This window comes from Lycium barbarum, chromosome 3 (assembly GCF_019175385.1).
Source record: "Lycium barbarum isolate Lr01 chromosome 3, ASM1917538v2, whole genome shotgun sequence".
In the NCBI taxonomy this organism is placed as follows: Eukaryota; Viridiplantae; Streptophyta; class Magnoliopsida; order Solanales; family Solanaceae; genus Lycium; species Lycium barbarum.
In genome coordinates, this window is record NC_083339.1 from 100,669,140 (window position 1) to 100,689,177 (window position 20,038).

General features: G+C 40.5%; 1 protein-coding gene and 1 long non-coding RNA gene across 2 annotated transcripts; both read right to left on the bottom strand.

The window, feature by feature from the left end:
- Window positions 1-4,709: 4,709 nt before the first annotated feature.
- Window positions 4,710-7,314, bottom strand: LOC132633964 (uncharacterized). Its single transcript, XR_009579978.1, has 3 exons — window positions 7,111-7,314; window positions 5,805-5,857; window positions 4,710-4,808 (listed from the first exon to the last, which is right to left on the bottom strand). It is a non-coding gene; the product is annotated as an uncharacterized LOC132633964 (long non-coding RNA).
- Window positions 7,315-14,044: 6,730 nt separating this feature from the next.
- On the bottom strand, window positions 14,045-15,548 carry LOC132631056 (uncharacterized). The gene is made up of 5 exons (XM_060346654.1): window positions 15,226-15,548; window positions 15,044-15,111; window positions 14,410-14,744; window positions 14,212-14,289; window positions 14,045-14,131 (listed from the first exon to the last, which is right to left on the bottom strand). The coding sequence occupies exons 1-5, from the start codon at window positions 15,546-15,548 to the stop codon at window positions 14,045-14,047; spliced, it is 891 nt and encodes a 296-aa protein (XP_060202637.1).
- Between the last annotated feature and the right edge of the window lie 4,490 nt (window positions 15,549-20,038).

Genomic DNA, 20,038 nt, shown 5'->3' on the forward strand with positions numbered 1-20,038 from the left:
TGATGTTTCCTTATCTTTTCGATATGTTATTATTGTTCATGCCTTACATACTTAGTACATTGTTCGTACTGACATCCTTTCGTTTTGGACGCTGTGTTCATGCCCACAGGTAGACAGGGAGTTGGCCTAGATTCCTAGGAGCTACTCAGCAGATATACAGGAGCACTCCACTATTCCGGAGGTGCCATTTTTGATACATTTTTTTGTGTATATATTTGGGTACGACGGGGTCCTGTCCCATCCTTATGTCTCAGTACTCTGGGAGAGGCTCGTAGATACAAATGCGTGGGTAATAGTTATCTCATGGATGCATCAGTGTATATTCTTGTATATCATTTTTGCAGCCGTGAGGGCTTATGTATATTTATGTATTGCTTTGGAGAGTATATGTGTTCAGGTGAGGTATGATGATTAGCATAATGAGTGATGCCCGGTAGTCAGCTCCGAGTACTCGTCATGGCCCCATAGTCGGGTCGTGACACTTTGGTTTGCATGTTAGGATTTCTTGAGAGTATGACTCAAGCGCGTTTTCTACCGGCTACTTTTGATGGTTCTCAGACTAGAGTTGGAGGACAGACTCCTGATCATATGATTGCTCCCAGGTTTCAGACTCCAGGGGCTAGGCCAGCACCTGCTGTGGCTTCTAGTTTTTTAGGTGTGCTAGTGCCTGACTTTGCTTCACCCCTAGCTACTCAACCCACGATGACTGTGGAGGAACATAAGATGTTTAATCGATTTAGGAAGATGGATCCTTCTAACTATGATGGAGACGCCGAGGATGATGCTTATGAGTTCTTGATCAGCTATCATGAGAGGTTGCACAAGCTCGGGTTAGTGGAGTCTAGTGGAGTGAACTACACCATTTTTCAGATGATTGGACCCGCCAAGCTTGGTGGATGTCGTTTATTGAGACTAGACACGAAGGGTCCCCAATTTTTACTTAGGGTTCGTTTACTCAAGAATTCTTAGAGAAGTTCGTACAGAGAGAAGGGAGGGCTCAGTTTGAGGGGTTACGCCAGGGGTGTATAATTGTGACATAGTACGAGACGTAGTTCCATGCATTGTGTCTCCATACTTTGATGATTCTTCTAGATGAGACTGAGAGGGTGAGGAGATTCACCAATGGGTTGATTTGTCCTCTTTGTTTGATTGCGGCACAGATGACTGCCACAGGGTCTTCTTTCGAGCACATAGTGGTGTAGTTCGAGAGGTTGAGTTTCTTAGGCGGGAGGATTATAAGGAGCAGGTGTTCAAGAGGCCTCACTTTTCCCCTTGTGTTGGTACCTTATCTGGAGGTAAGGGACATCATGGTGGGAGTCATTACTGTCAGTGTAGCAAGCCAGTTTATGCATCCATGCTAGTATCAGAGGGAGGTCAGTCTGTGCGTACTTTTTATGGTGTAGGGCAGTTGTCATAGAGTTCTTATAGGCCATCTGGCCGTGGTGGACATTCAGGCGCCAATTATTCTCAGAGACCTGTGGTTCCCAGGGAATGTAATGAGTGTAGTGACCCTGAAAATTTCAAAAGGGATTGTCCCAGACTTATGTATAGTGGTTAGCATCAGAGTTCCCAGACTCCCACACTAAGACAAGCAGCACAGCTGGTTAGAGGTGGTTCTCAGGATAGTAGAGGTTGTTCTTAGGCAGGTAGAGGTGGTACTCAGACGTCTAGTGAACTTACTCATTTCTCTGCTTTTTTAGGCAGACCTGAGGCAGAGACCTCCGATGCAGTCATTACTGGTATTATTTTGATTTGCCATCGTTCAACTACGATATTATTTGATCCAGGCTCTACCTATTCTTATGTGTGGCAACTTTGCTTTGAGTTTGGATATTATCTGTGATGTCCTTGACTTACCTATTCATGTTCTATACTTGTTGGGAATTATGTAGTGGTAGATCGAGTATATAGATATTGTGTACTTACCTTGATGGGTATGACACACAGGTAGATTTGAAAGTCTTGGATGTGATAGATTTTAATGCTATTCTTAGGATGGATTATTTTTCTTTGTATCATGCGATCTTGGACTGTCATGCCAAGACAGTTACTTTAGCTATGTTGAGTATTCCTTTATTGGAGTGGAAGAGTGCTCTTAGTCAGTATCCTAAGAGAGTTATATCATTTGTTAAGGCTCAGAGGATGGTGGAGAAGGGGTGTCTCTCGTACTTGGCTTATATTCGAGATACTAGTTCAGAGACTCCTCCACTAAAGTTAGTTCCGGCGATGGGAGAGTTTACAGAGGTGTTTCAAATAGATCTTCCAGGCGTTCCACTGGATCGAGACATTGATTTCTGTATTGACTTGGAGCCGAACACTCAGTCCATTTCTATCCCACCTTATAGGATGGCGCCGACCGAGTTAAAGGAGCAATTTCAAGACTTGCTGAGTAAAGGATTATTTTGGTTTAGTGTTTCACCGTGGAGTGCTCCTATATTATTTGTGAAGAAGAAGGACATATATATGCATATGTGTGTTGATTATCGACAGTTGAACAAGGTGACTATAAAGAATAAATATCTGATTCCTAGCATTGATGACTTATTTGATCAGCTTCAGGTGCTTATGTCTATCCTAAGATTGATTTGACATCCGGTTATCACCAGTTGAAGATTAGGGGACGTTCCTAATACAGCTTTCCAGACGTGTTATGGGCATTATGAGTTCTTGGTGAAGTCGTTTTGGTATTAATGCCCTCGCAGCCTTCATGGATTTGATGAATGAGGTATTCAGACCTACTTGGATTTCTTTGTTATCGTCTTCATCGCTGACATCTTGATATACTCCCATAGTAGGGAGGAGCACCAGCAGCATTTCAGGATTGTGCTTGGGATTTTTAAGGAAAAGCAGCTTTATGTCAAGTTTTTGATGTACGAGTTTTAGCTTAGTTCGGTGGCATTCTTGGGGCATGTGTTGACTAGGGATGGTATTATGGTAGATTCCAAGCAGATTGAGGCAGTTCGGGATTGATTGGATCCTTCTCGGTCGCCAAGGTTTGGAGTTTCGTAGGCTCACGGGTTACTATCAGCACTTTGTGGAGAGGTTTTCATCCATTGCATCTAAATTGACTCGGAAGGAAGCGTAATTTCGTTGTTCCGATGAGTGTGAGACGAGCTTTCAAAAGCTCAAGACTTTGTTGACTATCGCTCCAATTTTGATCGTACCTATCGAGGAAGAGAGCTTTAGGTCTATTGTGATGCTTTTGTAGTGGGCCTTTGTTGTGTGCTGATGCAAAAAGAGAAGGTGACTTTGAGGTATTTTAAGGTGCATGAGAAGAACTACCCCACTCATCACTTGGAGTTGGCGGCGGTAGTGTTTGGTTTGAAGATTTGGAGACATTATCTTTACGGGGTGCATTGTGAGGTATTCACAAATCATCGTAGTCTTAAGTATATATTCAATCAGAAGGACCTCAATTTGAGACAGCGTAGGGGGTTGGAGTTGCTCTAGGATTATGACATGACCATTCTTTATCACCCGGGCAAGGCCAATATAGTGGAGGATGCCTCGTGTCGGAAGGCAGTGAGTATGGGTGGTCTAGCATTTTTTCATATGGGAGAACATCTTTTGGCCATGGATGTTCAGTCTTTGGCTAATTATTTTGTGAGACTTGCTATTTAGGAGCCTAGTAGAGCTTGTATTGAGGCACGATCTTTCTTATTAGAGCAGATTAGGTCTCAGTAGTTTGGTGATTTGAAATTGTGTAAGATTCGTGAAAGGTATTACAAGGTGAGGTTAAAGAAGCGATTCTTGATGGTGATGGTGTTTTGAGGATCAAGGGTCAGATTTGTTTTCCTAGAGTGGGAGATTGACTCGATTGATCATGGAGGAGGCTCATAGTTTGAAGTATTCTATTCAACCAGGAGCTACAAAGTTATATTATGACTTGAAGCAACATTATGGGTGGTGTCGAATGAAAAGAGACAGTGGAGTTTGTGTCTCAGAGTTTGTGTTACACCTTGTAGTTTTATAAATTTAGATCCGTCGTATGGTAGTTGTCTTAGTTTCGGACCCCGGGATAGTTTTTGATACGAGGTTGAACATGCTTAACATGCTTATAAGGGTTTAAGCTCATGTTTGGTAAGTTACGGAAGGATTAGAGAATAAGTGAATCAAAATGGAAAGGTTCATCAAAATTTATTTTTGGGAAAAATAAGATATGGGTCGTATAATTGAGATATGGTTTGTATTTTGAGATATGGCCCGTATTTAAGGATTTAAAAATTTACAGAAAGCAGAAATTTTGAAGGGGAATTATGTCACGACCCAACCCCGTAGGCCGTGACTAGTGCCCGAATTGGACACTCATGTCACTTGTTAACTATAATCATTTATAACTAGTATGTCATGAACTTATTTGTATAAAAAGGTATGGTGTTTTTTTAAAGCTGTCAAAATATTTTGTTTTGTATGTCGTAGGCACCTGTCTCCTGAATAATTAAAATTTTTAAACAACAACATATATATATTCCTACGCAAGCCGACAAGGCTGCCACGATATGCAACATACCAAACATACATATATATGCAAGCCGACAAGGCTGCCATTACGAATGGGTACGCCCCAAACATATGTCATAATCATAAAACGCGTCAACAACCATAAACAGACCCACACAAATGTCCACAGACCTCTAAGAGTAATGACCATATCATATGGCGGGACAGGGCCCCGCCGTACCCAAATAAACTCATATGAATTCAGCATAAGGGAGTTATACCACAAGCTAGGCTCCGGAACAAAGGAGCAGTCAAAATAGCTGAATAAGTGTCCTAAGCTGGCGGATCTCCGAAATGAACGTCTGTACCTGCGGGCATGAACGCAGCCCCCCAAAGAAAGGGGGTCAGTACGGAATATGTACTGAGCATGCAAAGCATGAAACATAGTGATAGACTCATACTGAGATAAGATGTATAGGACTCAATGCACCTAACAAAATTTCATAAAGACTTGCCTTTGAACATATTTCATCTGTATCATTCTCATATCAATGTCAATATAGTGTTTTGTAATCAAAGCTGCATAATCATTCTGTATATAACATGTATACGTGTCCCGGCCCTCTAGTGAGGGGCTCGGTAATTAAAATCATAGTATCATAAACATGCACATAGACGTGTCCCGGCCCTTTCGTAAGGGACTCGGTAATAAGGAATATATATGCCCTCCTGGCCACCATCTCCATATCATAATATCATCACATCATCATATCATCATATATATATAACGTGTCCCGGCCCTCTAGTGAGGGACTCGGTGAATATAGTCATAGCATCATAAACATAAACATATACGTGTCCCGGCCCTTTAATGAGGGACTCGGTAATAATATAGTAGATGTGCGCACGAGAACGTGTCCTGGCCCGGGACTCAGTGAAGGATATAGCGATAAGCACGAGCAGAATAATAAGCAACCACATATATGAAATGCATCTTTTGAGACTCAATAGATAAGCAACTAACCAGCTCTAAAGTATTGGGATAATAATCATATTCAATTCTTTTCAACTCTCATTATAAGCCATAGCAAGGAACGTTTCAGCTTTCATGTACATGTATCAATTTTCATGATGTAGCTTTTGAAAATCAAGTATACTTCTATTCATGCCATTCTTTTAAGAGTAGGAACTTCTATACATCATTCATTAGTCAATCATGTAGTAGGCTCGTGACAATAGCAGTAAGGAAATATAGAATCATAAGTCATGCATGGAACTAGAGAATAGAATTTACCCCAAGGTTCATATCATTTCATACTTACGTCTAGGACATGCCAAGAAAAGAAGGAATAAGCTTTACATACCTTTAGCGTTTAGTCGTATTATAACTTGTACTTGCTGCCCAAAAACACTTATCCTATATCAAGACATCAAGAGCTACAATTAGTCTACGAGGGAATTCAATACGTACTTTAACGTCAACAATCCCTTTCAAACATTTAGACGACGTTTCGTTCGCATTCAAATCAACTACATACAACCACCCCAACATCAATAATCACATGTTCAATACCAATCCGGACAGCCCACATAACATTCCAAATAGCCCACATTCACAACATTCCATAACGATTCACATACGACTACTACATTCTCAATTTACTCCTAATAATCCGTAGCCTTAACGTTTTCGTGTAACAACTTTACAACAACCCAAACAACGTAAATACAATATATATTCTTAACTATCATTAGTATTTCCAATTTAAAGAATACAACATGTCCAAAACAGTTCCTAACCACAACACGCCCAAAACAGTCCCTAACCAATCAACACGCCCAAAACAGTCCCTAACCAACAACATAAAGGTGCCCGGAATTCTTGCAAACGTTTACGAACATACCAAGCAAACCACATATGATTCTTACACATTATTTCATGTCTTCATTTCATATAATTTCAGTAAAATACGACCAGCAGTCACAAGATAAATATATCACCAAATTCGTATGCAAATAGCTACATTGTCGACACTAAAACCTTACAACGACAACAACATGTTTAATGACATTACTTTCATGATCCTTGGAACTGTTTTAGCATCATTTACATTCTTATAACAGCCCACAATTCATTCCAATTTCGACCTGAATCATTGCACTTCACTTTCACTGAACGTTCACAACAAGAATCAACACTCAACACATACAAATTCACCTCTAGCACTAAAACAGTCCACTGTTTTGGACTGCTTATATGCTTAAACATAATTCATTTCTTTAACACCTTAATTCACATATTCAACATGCACACAATACACCACAATGTCCATAACAACAACAATCAAAATGTGACACAAAACAGTCCACAAATTCCTCTAAAACAGCCCCCTCACACGGCTTCAACACAACTACAACAACTTCATGATTTTCATTCATTTATCCATACTACAACACATTCAATCCATTTCCAATACATGTACAAGAATATTAAGCATCATTTCACCTAAGTTTATAGCACACAGCCCACTTCAACTTCAACAACAACAGTCCCTAACTTACGATAACATCTAAGTACATATATCGCTTGTATATCAACGTTTCCTCCATGTATACACCATATTAAACCTTTAATCCAAATTAATAACATGAGTAGGAGGTTGAAATTACCTTTAACAATCAGAATCTTCAAGAATCTTGTTCCTCTTTCCAGCTTCTTGCTTACAACACAAGGAAAACTTAGGCTACAACTTCTCTTTAACTAATATCATGTCAAGGGTCTAGGATTTAGCTTATATGATGGCTCAATTAGAAAGGGGGTTTGGGAGAGAAAATAAGGGTTCTTGGATCTGTTTAAGTCGTGTGAAGTGATATAGGGAAAAGTGGTGGCTTATATATTAAGTTTAATGGGCCTCATGGGCCGAAATATGAGTGTTTGGGTCGGGTCCAAACTTGCTTCCCTGCCAGCCCAAATTGAATCGTCCATATCTCCTTATCCCGATATCATTTTGATGAGCGGTTTGTTGCGTTGGAAACTAGACTCGATGAACTTAATTTTAGGATTTTGAAACACCTTAAAACTCCTCATATGCTAGGAGATATGCCTCCTACAATATAGGCTAAAATCGGGTCTGAAATGTTTACTGAAGTTGTTCCGATTCATTTCGTTTAACTTCTAATCCTCTTCCAACCTCATGTAACCTCTTATACATACATATACACACTCATATACATACTCATAACATGATTTGAAATCCTTTAGGTTACCATGTCACCTCGGGATACTTAAGGCAACCATATATATAACGATATTCTTACTAACTCGACTAACTTTCCTTGAACCTTCATAACTCATTTTTTTCTTGTTTTACTTCAAGTAGCACGGATTATTATGGAGTGTAACAAATTATACGGACAACATGTTGGCCGTATAATTTTATACGGCCAGTAGATACGGTCCATATTTTCCAATGTCGGTGAATTTTGATGATTTTAAATACAACGACCCCTCTTCATTTTAAGTCATTTTAAACATAACCCCAAGTTCAAGAGAGCTCTAGAAACCTCTGCCAACATATTCAAACACTTCTCCAAGTCTAAATCAAAGATCAAAGTGAAGATCAAAGTACTTAGGGTTTCAAAGTGAGGTTTAAACTTGCCTCTTCTTCTTGTAGAAGTTTTAGAGGGTATTTTAAGGTGAAGTGACCTTGGAATTGAAGTGTTCTTGAATTTTGAGGTAAGATTTCATCCTAGTTTCATGTTTATGTGTTTATGTGGTAATTATGCTAAGATTTGAAGAAAAGGGTCATAAGATGTTGTGTTGAAGTTGTTGTTATGTATTGATTATGAAAAGAAGTTTTGGGACTAAATTGAGTATAATTTGAATGTAATCTTTTGGCTATGGTGTTGTTGATGTTTTGTTGTTGTTTGAGATTTGTTTTGGAGTTGATGGAAGTAGATGATATAGGGGAAATGTTGCCCGATTTTTGTAAGCTTACCAACTAATTTAGTTTGACCTTATGAGAGTTTCAATGACTTAACCTTAGTATGAACCATCTTGAATGCAGATTTTCAAGCTCGGGAGGATAGCCGTTGAGTGGTTAAATAGACGACAAGATATGTATGGTTGTTCCTTTCTTTCCTTTGGCATGGTCATATTGATAAGAACATATACGAATGTCTTTCATAATAACTCCACTCTTAGAAATAGTAGAAGCTTATGTTCTTGATCTTCTTATGATGTTATTGATCTTATCTCATGATTATTGGTCTTGTCTTATGATTATTGATCTTATTTATTGATGTTGATCTCATCTTATGGTTATTGTTCCTTCAAGGTGAGATATGTTCATGATGATAGCTCCATAATGGTAATCGAAGGTTACCGACCTTACATCACTCTGATAGAGTTGTAACGTTTCTTTGAGCTCTCATGCATTCTTTATATATATATTTAGCTATTTTCTGACACCGAGCCGCGCTATAGTCGATCAAGTACGACACCTATTGTGCATACCACTGTAGTTGGGTATGGATAACAATGAGCCTATCATGGCCGAGTATGGATGACACCAAGCCTATTATGGCCGGGTATGGTATTATGATATATATATGTATATGTATAAAAATGTTTTTTTTAAAAGGAAAGCATGCATAACGTCTGCCTTAAGAGTCATTCAGATGTACATGTTATTCTCTCTTATCTCATGTTACCTTTATATCTTTATTATGTTGTATTTCCATGCCTTACATACTCGGTACATTGTTCGTACTGACGTCCTTTTGTTTGTGGACACTATGTTCATGCCCGCAGGTAGACAGGGAGACGGTTCAGACCTTTAGGCTTACTTCTCAACGATTGTACAAGAGCACTCCACTAGTTCCGGAGTTACAGCTCGGCTTGGTATGACTCTTTTGTAAACATATGGGCATGGCGGGGTCCCGTCTCGTCCTTATTATGTTATGCACTCCAGTAGAGGCTCGTAGACAGATATGCACAATTAGATGTTCTATGACCTTTCCGGTCTACATTTTGTTGTATCATTGGTTTGATAGCCTTGTCGGCTTGTATACTTTAGTTCAGTCTAATGATGTATATGTGTGTATATATATATATCTTTTGGGCTTGTGTCTTTTGCAACTTATGATATCTATGAGTTAGCATTATGGCCCACTCAGATATGACTATGAGATGTACGTACGTTTTGTGGTGCTCGTTAGGTTAGCCCCGGGTGCCCGTCATGGCCCTCCGGTTTGGTCTTGACAGTTTAAATTATCAACAAGTGAAGTATGAGCACCAGAATCCTGGTGGTGTGATTCAGATGATGCCCATACCCGAGTGGAAGTGTGAGCGGATTGCTACGAACTCTGTGGTAGGATTGCCACGAACTTTGGGCAAGTTTGATGCTATTTGGGTCATTGTGGACAGGTTGACCAAATCTGCATATTTCATTCCAGTTCAGACTACCTATAATTCAGAGAAGTTGGCTGAAATTTACATTCGAGAAATAATTTGCATGAAGTACTAATTTCTATCATGTCGGATAGAGGCACACAATTTACATCTCATTTCTGGCTGCCTATGCCAAAAGGAGTTTCGTACTAGAGTGGAGCTTAGTACACCTTTGCACCCTCAGACTGATCAGGTTCTCGAGGATATGTTGCGGGCTTTTGTAATTTACTTCGGTGGTCACTGGGATCAGTTTCTTCCCTTGGCGGAGTTTTCTTACACCAACAACGATCATTCAATTATTAAGATGGCACCATTTGAGGCTTTGTATGGTAGGAGGTGTTGTTCTCCGATTGGTTGTTTTCATGCTTTTGAGGTTAGGCCTCAGGGTGTAGATTTGTTGAGAGATTCCATGGATAAGTTTCAATTGATTCAGGAAAGACTTCTCACAGCTCAGAGTAGGTAAAAGAGTTATGTGGATCAGAAAGTTCGTGAGTTAGATTTCATGTTTGGGGAGCAAGTTATGTTAAAGGTTTCACCCATGAAGGGTGTGATGAGGTTTGATAAGAAGGGAAAGTTGAGACCGAGGTATATTGGTCCTTTTGAGATTGTTCAATGTATTGGTGAAGTGGCCTATGAGTTGGCTTTACCTACTGGTTTATCGAGTGTTAATCTAGTTTTTCATGTGATTCAATGGGATTCGGTATTACTTGATTAGTATTTATCTTTAGAGGAGGAGCCGATAATTATTTTGGATAGGCAGGTTCAAAAGTTGAGGTCAAAAGAGATAGCTTCAGTAAAAATGCAATGTAGGCATCATCTAGTTGAGGATGCTACTTGGAAGAATGAGTCGGATATGTGGTATAGATATCGCCAACTTCTTTTATCCTTCACAGTTCGAGGACGAACACTTATTTAAGTGTTATCTGATATAACGACTTATTTAGTCGTTTTAAGCTTTTTACAGTATTTTTCCCAAAATACCCTTCTCTTAGTTTCATTTTGGTATTTTTGACTTGCGAGGATGGGTGGTGCGGTTCCTGAGGCAATCGGACAAGCTTTGGATTGGTTTTGGTGAAATAGGAAGTTTCTAAGTTAAAGAAACGAAGATGTTTGACCAAAGTTAATATTGGGGGTAAATGCGTCATTTTTGATGTTTCATCGATTCCATTAGATCTAGAATGTGACTTTTGACTTAGTTGGACTGTTGATTCGAGTCCCGAGGTATTCATGTGTGATTTGAGTCGTTGGATGAGAATTTAGTATTTTGAAGAATTGGAGTTGACCTATGTCAACAGCGGGTCAAGGTGACTGCTATTAGGAATTTCGAGTGGTCGAGTAGGTACGTAGCGTGTTTTATGGCTGAAATGCATATTTGTTTTGTGTCCGGGGCGTTCTGGATGAATTTTGGGTGTTGGATCGACAATTGGAGAAACCAGATTTTCTGGTTACAACTGTTGTTGCTTTCCTTTATCGCGATCGCGATGCAGGGACCCTGATTGCAAAGCCTGGGCTTTGGTGAGTCTCGCGTTCGCGAAGGGGAAATGGGGTTGGGCTGAGTTGAGCTGGTTCATTGCATTCGTGATGAGATGACCAGGTTGAGCGGGTTCCTCGCATTTGCGAGAAGCTGTGTCGGGGCGGACAGCGATAGAGAGCTGGGCCTCGCGGTCGCGAAGGGCATTTTTGACCTTGATAGAATAAAATCTTATTTCGAACCCCATTCTTCCTTAATCAATTTTGGGAGCTAGAGTGCTCAGATTCGAAGTGATTTCAAGTGCTATCTTTAAGATTCATCAGTGGGATAAGATGTTAAACCTTAATCTAAGCATTTCCCTATGATTCCATCCATTATTTATTAATTCCTTCCACGATTTGACTTAGAAATAAGGGGCTTTTCATGGAAATGGGTTTAGTGTAAATGGATCAAATTGAAGGTCCAATTGTGATTAGGTTTCCATGATTTTAAGTGTCACACCCCCAACGAGGAGTATGACGGGCTCCGACTCATATGTCGGGAACCACCTGACTTAACGATTACCTTGAATACCATATGCTATAACTTAGCATACACCTGCACGCAGAACACGCTCAAGATAGAAATATCCGATGATCCAATATGTATGTATATATGCGCACCGACAAGGTCGCTACAATTTCACGAATATCATAAAGCCGGCAAGGCTAACAGGAAAGTATAACAGACCATAACAAGGCCAACATGACCAAACATAATACTTACATACCCCACTATGTCTATGAGCCTCTAAGAGAGTACATATGAACATGTATTACACTAGCAGAAAAGTACCCAAAAGATAGCAAGTCTAGAGTAGTGGCACTTGCTGACACCGCTGAAGGTGGAAGTCCTACTACGGATGCTCTCCAATAACTCTGTTAGAGCCTGCAGCACGAAATGCAGCGTCCCGTGCAATGGGACGTCAGTACGGGTAAAATACTGAGTATGTAAGGCTGGAAGCAATAACATAAGTAGGATGGAAATATAAAGAGAGTAGAGGTAACCTGTCATCTGAGAACATACAATATGTAATGCATGAATCTTAAAAATCATATGTAAGTAAGCGCATATATATATATATATATAATATAAGGGTTAGTGTTGCGGAACGTGCAACCCGATCCATAAATGTTAGTGTTGTGGAACATACAACCTGATCCATATATGTTAGTGTCGAGGAACATACGGTCCGATCCATAAATATCATATGTTAGTGCCGAGGAACGTACGGCCCGATCCATAAATATCATATGTTAGTGCCGAGGAACGTATCGCCCGATCCATAAATATATTATGTTAGTGTCGAGGAACGTACGGCCCGATCCATAAATATATTATGATACATATGCACAATGTAAAGAGCATCCACGAGAGCCCAATAAAAGACACTACACAGTCGGAGTGACATAAGGTCGGTGATCTCCTAATAAATTATGGTAATTCATATCCAATCCAAAGAAATAACTTAATGACGATAACCATGATAATACACCAAGAATCAATCAAATAACTAAGACATCAAGATTTGAGCTATATGACATAGGAATGGAGTGGTTTGTTATGGAACGTTCATGTTCATGCTTTATTTGGATTCGTGCCAAGGAAAGAGAGGAACAAACACCTTACATACCTTATTCGTCAAGACACCGCTTAAAAGGATCCCTTACTCTGCTGCTTTCCCTTCACCCGAACCTATATATTGAGAAATATACCTTTAATCATATTCCTTCATCAATTTAGATGCGTTAAACGTCGAAGGATAATTCGGGTTACGAAAATTTGGGCAGCATTTCCCCTATATTATCTACTTCCTCCAAATACCAAAACAACCCCCAACAATACCAACAACAATATCATCAAGATTCTACAAGATAAATATGTATAATTTCATCCAAAGCTTTCTTCAAACGTTAATCCATAAGCCAACAATACCAACACAACAATTTATAACTCTTATTCTCGTAAATATTCCTAAATCAATATTAATAAAGAGATATTCATACCTTACCTTTACTAGAATGGGAAGATCTTCAATATTTACTTCAAATCCAAGTCAACTCCAACGCAAGACAAAACTATATTCGCGACTCTACGTTACCCGGACCTCAATTAATATTCGGTCACTTGAAATTACTCAAAATCCTCACTCTTGTGTTGTATATAAGCTCTCATATGTTTGCTGAGCTTTCTAGAATATTTGGGGAAATTATTATGGAGAAAAATGGGGGTTTCAACCCTTATATAGTGGATTAGAGTCAATTGGCACCAACTCTAAAATCCTTCTGCACGTTCGCGCTACCTTGGGACGCGTTCGCGCAGAGTTTCCTAGTGCTACTCTGCGCACTCGCGCCACCTTCTAGCGCGTTCACGCAGGGTTCAGCCGTGCACTGGCCATCCGTCTTAAAATACTCATAATTGTCTATTCCGATGTCAGATCAACACGCTGTTTGTTGCGATAGAAACTAGACTTCCCAAACATCAATTTAGGCTTTTGTTTCACTCCAAAACTCTTCATATACTAAAAGATATCCTTTCCTCAAGTAGGGCCAAAATTGCCCCTCATATTTTCCCAAAGTCCAACAAACTTAATTTTTTTGATTCACTTGCCCTCCAATCCTTTCGTAACTTATTATATGGACTTAAAACCTCGTAACCATAAGATATGTGCATACGATCTCATATATCCAAGTGAATCCTCCAGGGTCTACACTTACCACGGCTGATACCTAATAGATTTCACGTACAAAACTATGAGGTGTAACATTCTCACCCCTTGAAAAACATTCGTCCTCGAATGTTGGAATACCTGAGGGGTAATCATATTTTTCAAATTTTTACGGGTCTTTAGCAACGTATCTCTTGTGATCAGAGCACTACTAATCTCCTGCATATCACAAATTAACAAGACCTATAGAATACCATAATTAGTGGCATGTAATCAAACAATGATTAGAAAAATATTTCTCGTCATATTGATTCTCAAGGGTTCAGACATAACTTTTACCTTATAAATAATTTGCGGGTAAAGCAGAATCTTGCAAGGATCCTCCGGAATGGTATCATCTATGGCAGTGAATAAATGGGGATAGTTGGACTTCATTTCTGCTTCCTCTTTCCACGTCATCTCTTCCCTATCTTTACTCCTCCATAGAACCTTTACTGAAACCACATATTTGTTTCTGAGCCTGCGGATTTGTCTGTCGAGAATATCCATTGGTTCTTCCTCGTATGTCAAATTTTTCGTAACTTGTATATCATCAACAGGTACGATTTTGGAGGCGTCTCCAATACATTTTCTCAGCATGGATACATGAAAAACTAGATGAACTGCTTGCAGTTCTGATGGTAGTTCCAATTCAAAGGCTAACTAGCCTACCTTTCGGACGATCCTATAAGGTTCGATATATCGAGGATTAAGCTTCCCTTTCTTGCCAAACCGCATCACACCCTTCATAGGTGATATTTTCAGAAACACCTATTCACCTACTTGAAGCTCCAATTCTCGTCATCGTACATCCGCATAAGATTTCTGATGACTCTGAGCTGTGTGTAACCGTTCCTGATTAAGATTTACCTTTTTAATATCCTGATGAATAAGGTTTGGCCCGAATAAGTTTGCTTCTCCACTTCAAACCAACCAGCAGGAGACCTACATTTTCTGCTATATAAAACCTCGTACGGAGCAATTTTGATACTGGCATGGTAGCTATTGTTATAAGAAAACTCTATCAGAGGCAAATGATCATCGCAACTTCCTTGGAAATCCAGTACACAGGCTCGCAACATATCTTCCAAAGTCTGAATAGTCCGCTCAACTTACCCGTCTGACTGCGGATAGAAAGTTGTACTAAGACTTACTCGAGTACCAAGACTTTCCTGAAAAGATTTCCAGAACTTTGCCATAAACTGAGCGCCTCTGTCAGAAATAATGGACACAGGAATGCTGTGAAGACGCACAATCTCCTTAAGATACAATTTAGCATAGTCTTCAGTAGCATAGGTGGTTCTTACAGGCAAGAAACAGGTTGATTTTGTTAACCTATCAATGATCACCCAAATAGAATCAAATTTGCGATGAGAACGGAGCAATCCCGTGATAAAATCCATAATAATCACTTCCTGCTTCCACGCTGGGATCTCCATTTCTTGTAATAAGCCACTGGGTTTCTGATGTTCGATCTTTACTTGTTGGCAAGTGGGGCATTGAGCTACAAAGTTAGCAATGTCTTTCTTCATACCATTTCACCAATAAAAGCCCTTGAGGTCATGATACATCTTGGTGGATCCGGGATGAATTGAATGCCGGGAGTAATGAAATTTTGACAAGATCCTGTCCCGAAGCCTGGTTACATTTGGAACGCATAAACAGCCTCGATGTTTGAGAACCCCATTTGAATTCTGTTCAAAGGCTGAGATCTGATTTTGTTGCACTCCTTCCATAATATTAGCCAAAACTGGATTTTCATTCTGTTGAGTCTTTACATCTGAGGAATGAATCGATTGGGATATAAGTAATCCCAGTGTCTTTTGAATCCAGTAAGCGAACTCCCAGATTTACTAAGCGATAAATTTCTCTGGTCGTTTCAAATTTTTCCGCTGGCACATACAATAGACAGCCCATTGATTTGGGACTTAGAGCATTAGCTACAACATTAGCTTTGTCGGGGTGATATTAAATTTCGGCATCGTAATCCTTTAGTAATTTGAACCACCTTCGTTGCCTCAAATTCAGGTCCTTTTGCTTGAATATATATTGAAGGTTTTATGGTCTGTATAGTTGTTGACATGGACTCTATACAAGTAATGCCGCCATATCTTCAGGGCGTGAATCATTGCTACTAATTCCAGATCATGGGTTGGATAATTTTGCTTATGTTTCTGTAACTGTCGAGAGGCATAAGCGATCACCTTACCATTTTGCATTAGTACACACCCTAGACCTGTACGTGACGCATCACAGTATACAGCGTAACCCTCAGTGCCTTCGGGGAGGGTAAGAACCGGAGCGGATGTCAACTTATCCTTCAATTCCGGGAAACTCCGCTCGCACACTTCTGACCATTGAAACTTGGCCCCTTTCTGAGTTAATTTTGTAAGGGGAGCTGCTATAGAAGAAAATCCCTCTACAAATCTTCGATAATATCCAATATGACCCAAGAAACTTCGGATTTCCGAAGCGATTGTTGGTTGGGGCCAGTTCTTAACGGCTTCGATCTTCCGATCATAAACTTTAATACCCTCATCAGACACAATATGGCCTAGAAAAGAAACTAAAGTTAGCCAAAATTCACATTTGGAAAATTTGGCATATAGTCTTTGATCTCGCAATGTTTGCAACACCTTGCGGAGGTGATCAGCATGCTCCATCTTTGAACGAGAATATACCAAGATATCGTCAATCAATACAATAACAAAAACATCCAAGAAGGGCTGAAATATTGTGTTCATTAGCGCCATAAATGCCGCAGGAGCATTTATAAATCCGAAAGACATAGCTAAGAATTTAAAATGGCCATATCTCTTCGGAAAGCTGTCTTTGGAATGTCTTCCCCTTTTACACGTAGTTGGTGATATCCTAACCTTAAGTCAATCTTCGAGAAGCATTTAGCACCCTGTAGTTTATCGAACAAATCATCAATTCTAGGCAATGGATATTTGTTCTTGATAGTCACCTTATTCAATTGTCGGTAATTAATACACATTCTTAGTGAGCCATCCTTTTTGCGCACAAATAATACCGGTGCTCCCTAAGAAGAAGTACTAGGCCTAATGAAGCCCTTGTCTAACATGTCTTGCAATTGCACCTTCAATTCCCGCAATTCGGCAAGGGACATACGATAGGGTGGAATAGAGATGGGCTGAGTGCCCGGATACACATCAATCGCAAATTCAATTTCCCTTTTGGGAGGGAGTCCTGGTAATTCATTGGGGAATACATCCTGAAATTTATTTACTACAGGAATGGATTGCAAGGTTGGCGGTTCGGCTTCAGTGGTCCTAACTCGAACCAAATGATAAATATAGCCTTTGGAAATCAATTTGGGCGCCTTAAGGTAGGAAATAAACCTACCCTTTGGAGTTGGAGAATTTCCCTTCCATTTAAGAATTCGTTCCCCCAGAAACTGAAATTTCACAGTTTTGGACCAACATTCCACATTGGCATAGCAAGAGGCTAGACAATCCATACCCATAGTAGCATCAAAGTCTACCATTTCTAACTCCACTAAATCAGCAACGGTTTCATGGCCGCATATCGTAACCACACACTTACGATAAATTGTTTTCGCAACAGTAGGTTCCTCGACCGGAGTAGAAACTAAGAAAGGCTTGGACAAAGATTCGAGCTTAATGCCAAACATATCAACAATATAAGAAGTGATATAGGATAGTGTGGAGACCGAATCAATTAAAGCATAGACATCATAAGAACAGATGGATAAAATGCCTGTCACAACATCTGGGGATGACTCAAGATCTTGCTGCCCTGTAAGTGCATAAATAAGATTCTGACTGCTGCCTGCCCCAAATGTCTGGCCTCTTCCCCTACCTTTACCTGCTGGGGCTGAAGTATAACCTTGCCCAAGAGGGTGAATAGAAGATGAAGAATCTGCGATCGAACCTGTCGGCTGTGCCGGACCACCTCGGCAGCGAGTCAGACAGTCCCGTATAACATGACCAGGATGCCTATAAGAATAACACACCCCCATACCCTGGCGGCACTGACCAAAGTGTCCCTTATCGCACTGATAAAAAAGGGGAAGTGGGGGCCTTGCCTGGCTAGATTCTCCCTTATAAAAAGGGGCTGGCGCCTTTGAACTCTGACCCGGTCCAGAATAAGTGGGTCGATCATAACACTGCCTCTGGAACTGGAAAGGTGCACTAACTACTGAAGGAGATGATCTTCTATAAGAATAGGGCCTATAACCTTCCTGATAAGCACCTGAATAACCTGCGGATCTGGCCCACTTATAATGGCCCTTATTCGGGTCTTGCTCAGTCCGCTGTTAACGTTCAAGGTCCTCCAAATTCTGAGCATACACCTGGATATGAGTAATATCCATGCCACCTTGTAATGAAGCCGTCATACAATCCTTAATCAAGTGAGGCCCAAGTCGAGTCATGAAATGATGTACCCTATCTTCCATTTCAACTATCATCGTCGGAGCATATCTAGCCAAGGAGTTAAACTTCAAACTATATTCCCGAACGCTTATATTGTTCTGGCGAAGTAATAGAAACTCATCAGCCCTATCTTGGCGAACTTCAGCGAGGAGATAATGATCTAAAAAGGCCCTGGTGAATTCGGACCATACTGCTGGAGGTGCATTCTTCCCCCTCGACTATTGCCTGGACTCATAACATACTGCGGCAACATCCCACAGTCTATAAGAAGCTAGCTCCACTAATTCTATATCATAAGCATGCATTACCCTCAAAGCGCTACCCATTCGATCTATAAAATTCTGAGGATCATCCTTCGGGTATGTCCCCGTGAAAATCGGAGGGTCCAAAGTAACAAAGTCACGCACGCGGGAACTAACAGCTCTGTCTGGAAGGCCAGCCTACCGCTGAGCCTGAGTAGCCACCAATCTAGTCAATAACTGGACGGCATCTTACAAGTCCTAATCTGGACAGCAGGGGGAGGAGCTGGAGGCTGAGGAGCCGGAGGGACTGTGCTCTATCATGCTATTCCGCAACTGATAGAGTAGAGGTAACATGCGAGGGGGTAGCGCTCTAAGCCTCGCCATGCCCTAACTCGGGTGGGGATACTCGGCTCGAGGCTGCCCCGCAGCGTCTCGTATTTTGCTGGCCTCCTTCTTTCTCTGAGGCATCGCTGAAATTTAAACAGGAAAAGATTAGATAATGTCATCCTTACTTGGCTCTATCTCACGATCTAGATCATGGAGGAAAGTGTCTTCCTAAATGACCTGTAGCCTCCTGGCTATAGATATAGTGCATCACATACTGATAACCGGGACTCTACTAGGCACGGCTCATAGACATCCCTAGGACTGAACTACTCTGATATCAATTTGTCATACCTCCAACGAGGAGCATGAGGGGCTCCGACTTATATGTCGGGAACCACCTGACTTAACGATTACCTTGAATACCATATACTATAACTTAGCGTACACTTGCATGCAAAAAAGGCCCAACATAGAAATATCCGATAATCCAATATATATGTATATATGCGCACCAACAAGGTCGCTATAACTTCACGAATATCATAAAGCCGGCAAGGCTAACAGGAAAGTATAACAGACCATAACAAGGCCAACATGACCAAACATAATACTTACATACCCCACTATGTCTATAAGCCTCCAAGAGTGTACATATGAACATGTATTACACTAGCAGAAAAGTACCCAAAAGATAGCAAGTCTAGAGTAGTGGCACTTGCTGACACCGCTGAAGGTGGAAGTCCTACTACAGATGCTCTCCAATAACTCTGTCAGAGCCTGCAGCACGAAATGCAGCGTCCCGTGCAATGGGACGTCAGTACGGGTAAAATACTGAGTATGTAAGGCTGGAAACAATAACATAAGTAGGATGGAAATATAAAGAGAGTAGAGGTAACCTGTCATCTGAGAACATACAATATGTAATGCATGAATCTTAAAAAG

What these genes read in the sequence shown, in the direction of transcription:
- LOC132631056 (XM_060346654.1), bottom strand. Translation starts at nt 15,548, where the DNA reads ATGGAGATCCCAGCGTGGAAGCAGGAAGTGATTATTATGGATTTTATC. An exon ending in TTCTATCCGCAGTCAGACGG is followed by an intron (nt 15,112 to 15,225) that starts GTAAGTTGAGCG and finishes TTATAACAATAG; the next exon opens with CTACCATGCCAGTATCAAAA. An exon ending in ACCCGCAAATTATTTATAAG is followed by an intron (nt 14,290 to 14,409) that starts GTAAAAGTTATG and finishes TGTGATATGCAG; the next exon opens with GAGATTAGTAGTGCTCTGAT.